The sequence below is a fragment of the Dermochelys coriacea genome, chromosome 18, assembly GCF_009764565.3.
Source record: "Dermochelys coriacea isolate rDerCor1 chromosome 18, rDerCor1.pri.v4, whole genome shotgun sequence".
NCBI lineage: Eukaryota > Metazoa > Chordata > Testudines > Dermochelyidae > Dermochelys > Dermochelys coriacea.
The window spans coordinates 15,435,780-15,441,954 of NC_050085.1; the positions used below are offsets into that span (position 1 = coordinate 15,435,780).

Consider the following 6,175-nt stretch of genomic DNA (forward strand, 5'->3'; position numbering starts at 1 on the left):
AGTTCAAAGCAGGCACTGCCAGAGCCACCTATAAAAAAGGGCCCGCAGAGTGAGCGACCATCTTGGATTAGGGGAGAGAAGGCTCTCCTGTAGTGGGCGGCCATCTTTGTTTAGGGCAGGGAGTCCTATAGTAGCTATTCCTTTTCGTGGCTGTGGGTGGCCATCTTTGTTTGGGGCAGTGAAGCAAAATACGATTGGCAACCATCTTTGATTGGGGCCAGAGGACCCTCTGTGCAGCTACCAGATGACACTGGTCAAGCTGAAAGAAAAGGAGGACTTGTGGCACCTTAGAGACTAACAAATTTATTAGAGCATAAGCTTTCGTGAGCTACAGCTCACTTCATCGCATGCATTCTTATATGATAATATAAAATAGAAATATTAAGAAATGGAATTGACCAGCTCCCTTCCTCTTCCTAACTTCCCAATTCCTACTGTTCCTCATGCTTCCTCTACCCCAAAGTAACAACAAATAAAACGGCAAAGTGTAATTTACAAAACCCTTCCATTTCATCCTCATATTCATTTATTTCTATGCCATATCCCTATCATAGAATCATAGAATCTATCCTCTACCTCTTGTCTGTTCTGTTTCTTTCAGATGTAAGTCCTGATTGCCTCTTATATGTGTGCAGTGCAATCGGACCTCAGTCCCAAGTGGGGACTTTGGGGCTACCATAATACAAATAATTGTTTACTACTAATGATAATTTTAAATAGATGGGGAATCTCAATAGATCACACAAATAAAATATAAGCAAATTTTTGTTTTGCGAGAGGGTGGCAACTTTTCTATCAAATCAGTACCTAAGCGCCCTTCTCCAGGCCTTGGTCACCTCACCTCTCAGAGTTATTGAATAAGGGTGTCTGCTGACTCAGGCAGACATCTCTGTGCCATGCTTAGTTCACAATTTCAGAGTAGCAGCCATGTTAGTCTGTATTTGCAAAAAGAAAAGGAGTACTTGTGGCACCTTAGAGACTAACAAATTTATTAGAGCATAAGCTTTCGTGAGCTACAGCTCACTTCATTGCAGGTTAGCTTTGCCAGCATACGGGCAAGAGGGTTAGTTATATTTTTTTTTTTTAAACTTTAGTTTCCAAAGTACAACATGGAAGTCTCCAAATAAACGGCTATTCCCTCAGAAAGCATTCCAGTGCAACCCCTGCCCGGGAAGCCCAAGCTTCCTTTCTAAATTACTTCACATGGGTATTAAGGTGCCTAACCCCCCTTCCCATAGAAATCAATGGGAGTTAGGCACCCCAATACCTTTGAAGCTCTGGGCCTTGGCGTTCAGATTAACCTGTGTCCAAAGGCCCCATGTCAGCCCCCAGCTGCCCACCCTCCACCACCTTCCCACAAGAGAACCCCAAGGCCCCCCCCTCAATCCCCCCTCCCGGCTGGAACCCAGAGCCCCCCCGGGCACCAGAGTCTTGGAGTTTTTACACTAGGGGGCTCCCTGTCTAGCTCCCCCGAAGCGGGGACATCTCCCTGCGCTGCCCCCGCCACCCGCGCCGGCTCCGCAGCTCCCATTGGTGGGGAACTGCGGCCAATGGGAGCTGCGGGGGCGGGGCCTGCGGGCGGAAGTAGCTGCGGCACGCAGAGCCCCCTGGCCTTCCCTCCGCCTAGGACCCGGAGGGAGACCCCGCCGCTTCTGGGGCGCCGCGCGAGGTAAGTGCCCCCCGGCCCCGGAGCCCGCGCGTCCTCCCGCGCCCCCAGCCCTCTGACCCCCGCGGGGAGAGGGGGGCCTCTGGTTTCCAGCCGCGGGGGGGATTGAGGGGGGGGCCTTGGGGCTCTAGCCGCGGGGGGGGGGGAATAGAGCGGGGCTCCAGCCGGGAGGTGGGAGAGAGAGGGGGGGCCTCTGGTTTCCAGCTGCGGGGGGGGAGGGCTCTGGTTTCCAGCCGGGAGGGGGGAGAGAGGGGGGGCCTCTGGTTTCCAGCTGTGGGGGGGGCTCTGGTTTCCAGCCGGGAGGGGGGGAGAGAGGGGGGGCCTCTGGTTTCCAGCTGCGGGGGGGGGGCTCTGGTTTCCAGCCGGGAGGGGGGAGAGAGGGGGGGCCTCTGGTTTCCAGCTGCGAGGGGGGGGGGAGCCTCTGGTTTCTAGCCGGGAGGGGGGAGAAGGGGGGCCTCTGGTTTCCAGCTGCGGGGGGGGAGGGCTCTGGTTTCCAGCCGGGAGGGGGGAGAGAGGGGGGGCCTCTGGTTTCCAGCTGCGGGGGGGGAGGGCTCTGGTTTCCAGCCGGGAGGGGGGAGAGAGGGGGGGCCTCTGGTTTCCAGCTGCGGGGGGGGGCTCTGGTTTCCAGCCGGGAGGGGGGAGAGAGGGGGGGCCTCTGGTTTCCAGCTGTGGGGGGGGCTCTGGTTTCCAGCCGGGAGGGGGGAGAGAGGGGGGGCCTCTGGTTTCCAGCTGCGGGGGGGGGGCTCTGGTTCCAGCCGGGAGGGGGGAGAGAGGGGGGGCCTCTGGTTTCCAGCTGCGAGGGGGGGGGGAGCCTCTGGTTTCTAGCCGGGAGGGGGGAGAAGGGGGGCCTCTGGTTTCCAGCTGCGGGGGTGGGGGGAGCCTCTGGTTTCCAGCCGGGAGGGGGGAGAGAGGGGGGGCCTCTGGTTTCCAGCTGCGGGGGTGGGGGGAGCCTCTGGTTTCTAGCCAGGAGGGGGGCCTCGGGGTTCCAGCCGCGGGGGGGGGGAGCCTCGGGGTTCCAGCCGGGAGGGGGGGAATAGAGCGGGGTTCCAGCAGCGGGGGAGGAGGGGGGAGCTCAGGGTTCCAGTCGGGGGGGGGAGCGGGAGGGCTTGAGGGTTCCAGTCTGCGGGGGGGGGGGTGTCCACCTGCTGCCCATCTCCCCCGCCACCCTGTGTCCCAATATTTTAATTCTTGCATCTGGTCGCCCTAGGTGCGAGCCTCAGCCTCTCCCCCCGTCCGAGTCTCTCCCCCTGGCACAGGGGCAGGCGGCCCAGCAGCAGGTGCTGCTTCCGCTGACTCGGCAGCGAGGGAGGGAGCAGCTGGCACGGCTCTGTGAACAAAGAGAAAGAGGTGGAGGGACCAGGGCATGAAGCTGCCACTGAGGGGACTTGCGGCACCCTCCCTGTGCTCGGAGAGGAAGAGTCTCCCAGCCCGCTACCCGGACCAGTCTCCATCCAGGACATTCTGCGGGAAGGGGGGCAGGACTGCTGCGATTCCTGCCTAATCCTCAGAGCTGTGCAAGGTGCTGAGGGGCAGGAGCCATTGTGGGGGCCAAGGCTTGCGCTGCCCACTCAGGAGGAGGGAGGTGTGAGGGTTGCGCCTGGCCTGGTGCTGACCTAGGAAGGGGGTGCCCATAGCAGCCTTGGGCCTGGTTCTCGCCTCGGCCTCCGAGGAGGCGTCAGTGTCTCTTCCTGCCACGATGAAGCTTCTGCGGCTCCTGTGCCGCCACAAGACAGCGCTGGGCCTGGGTGGCCTGGCGCTCTTCGCCGTAGTCCTGCTCTACCTGGCCAAGTGCACCTCGGAGAGCCTCAGGCCCTTGCCAGGTCGGGGTCTGCCCCACAACCAGGCACTGCAGCCGCCCCGTGGTGGAGTCGGAGCCGGGCCGCCCCTACTGGCAGCCCCGCTACCCCCTGAGGAGACAGCTTTCCTGGCTGTCCTTATCGCCAGCGGCCCCAAGTATACAGAGCGCCGCAGCATCATCCGCAGCACCTGGCTCTCGATGGCTGGCCGGCCCCCTCATGATGACATCTGGTGTCGTTTCGTGATCGGCACAGGCAGCCTGGCTGGGGAGGAGCTTCACAGCTTAGAGTTGGAGCAGAGCCGTCACCGGGACCTGCTGTTGCTGCCTGAGCTTCGTGATTCTTATGAGAACCTGACGGCCAAGGTCCTGGCAATGTATGTCTGGCTTGATCTGCACTTGGACTTCCGCTTTGTCCTCAAGGCTGATGATGACACCTTTGTACGCTTGGACGTACTCATGGAAGAGCTGAGGGCCAAGGAGCCACGTCGTCTCTACTGGGGCTTCTTTTCTGGCCGTGGTCGAGTGAAGTCGGGTGGCAAATGGAAAGAGAGCACCTGGCTCCTATGCGACTACTACCTGCCTTACGCCCTGGGTGGTGGCTATGTGCTGTCTGCAGACCTGGTGCATTACCTGCGACTCAGCCAAGACTATTTCAACATGTGGCAGAATGAAGATGTCTCGCTGGGTGCTTGGCTGGCTCCTGTTGATGTGAAGAGGGTGCATGACCCACGTTTTGACACTGAGTACAAGTCACGGGGCTGCAACAATAAGTATATTGTCACTCACAAGCAGAGCATTGAGGACATGTTAGAGAAGCATCAGACTTTGGCCAAAGAAGGGAAGCTCTGTAAGGAGGAGATTAAGCTCAGGCTATCCTACGTGTATGACTGGGGAGTGCCTCCTTCACAATGTTGCCAAAGGAAAGATGGCATCCCCTGAAAGTCTGGGGGGGAAAAGGAAGGGCAAAGTGTCAAAGAAGAACTCTCTGGGCTGGATCAGTGTCATATGGGGACACCCCTGTATGTAAGGCTTAAAAATTATTCTGAGATTTTGCACGATTCATATGTCAAGACTGTGTAGGACCAACATAGCACCATAATTCATAAAAGCTACTGAAGTGCTGTGATTTGTCTACAGATACACAAAATACAGGAATAAAGGGGGAAAGTGAGGGAAAGGTTATATGATGGAATTTAGTGCAAAGGGGGGAAAAAGCAAACTTTTTTTTTTTTAAATAACTTGGATGCAGAGCAGGTTGGAAGATGTGTCCCAGATTCCAAAGTTTGTTTAAGAATGTGTCATGCCTTCACACCATTCCCAAGATTGTGAAAATAATGTCTACTGTTTAATTTTTGCAGGGAAAATGTGTCATTTTGGCCAACCATATTGGCAAGTTTTGAAGACTGTAATAAAGAAATAGCAAGTCAGTTGCTAGTGCCAGTGGAAGCAGGTGGCTGGTTAGAACCACTGGCCTGGCATCTATATGAAGGGAAGTGTGTGTCAGATATTAGCACTGGTTACTTTATACTCTCGATGAGGGGGAGGCTGGTGTGTCCAGTCTTTGGAAAATGTTCTGATTTAATTATAATAGGTCTTGGGTAATACCCCTGAATTTAAATCTTCAATCATTTTTTTAAAATGGTTTATGATGTACTATGTAATCTGGATTATCTGGCAGCTACTAAATAGGTCTGTATTTGGAAAAGTGTATGTGTTATACCATGTTGCAGTATTAGGGTAGGTTATCAACTATCTTGATTTGGAAGTAAACATTTATGCTACAAACCTAGCATTCTGTTATTGGGATTAGAAACTGCTCTTGTATTCTCCGAGTGCATTGTGTACAAAGAAATCTTAACTTCCTAATTTTTACAAAAATGATCCCACTAAGAAGTATATGATCTAATTATGCAAACAATTGGACTACTTACATCAGTAAGGATAACCTATGTGAGTAAGAGTTAGCAGGATTGGACCTATAACGTCTCAAATTGGAAATACAAAACTTTATCAAGTTATCTGGACTAGATTTTCAAAATAAAGCAATTTAAAAAAATTGTTTAAAATTGTTTAAAAAAATAAATCTGAAGAATAGGCTATTTTAGTTGCTAATATGGAATGTAAATGATTGGGGTTTATTTTTTCACTTCTCTGTAGTCCTGTCTACACTACAGATGAATCCATTGCTGACAAGGGTTATTGGGCATGTTTGGTGTTTAACTGAGAGTATAAATGGGCCACTTTTAGCACAGTGACAGAATGCATTACACTCTCAAATAATTCTAGCACATTTTCTGTGCAGACTTTTCGTTGTGTGACTGATTAATCCTGACATCCTGTAATGGTGTTGAAAATGGTTCCATCTGTGCACACAGTTACACCTTTGTCCACACTGGTCCAGGGGGACTCCCTTCTGAAAACCCTTGTCAGCAACAGATCTCTCTTCTAGTAAAGACACAGCTTTAAAGTTGATGCATAAAGGGCATGTTCACACTCTTCAATCTTTCTTACAGTTAGTTGCACAGTGCACTTTCATACTATTATTCTTTCTTTCTCTCACTGGACGGTACATCTTTCTCTTACCTTTGGAGGGAGACTTCAACTTCAAATAATAAGATTTGGTGCTGACATCATAACATTTTTTCTTTTCAGACCCAATTTAGTAATTTTATTCCAAAGGAATAAAGTATATTTATTTTCTCGTCATTAAA

At 52.7% G+C, this 6,175-nt stretch overlaps 1 protein-coding gene across 1 annotated transcript; it reads left to right on the forward strand.

Moving 5' to 3' along the window:
* The first annotated feature begins 1,545 nt into the window (after window positions 1-1,545).
* On the forward strand, window positions 1,546-4,412 carry B3GALT6 (beta-1,3-galactosyltransferase 6). The gene is made up of 2 exons (XM_038377049.2): window positions 1,546-1,669; window positions 2,874-4,412. Exon 2 carries the CDS (start codon window positions 3,363-3,365, stop codon window positions 4,401-4,403), a length of 1,041 nt encoding a protein of 346 aa, XP_038232977.1. The 5' UTR covers window positions 1,546-1,669; window positions 2,874-3,362; the 3' UTR covers window positions 4,404-4,412.
* Window positions 4,413-6,175: the final 1,763 nt, after the last annotated feature.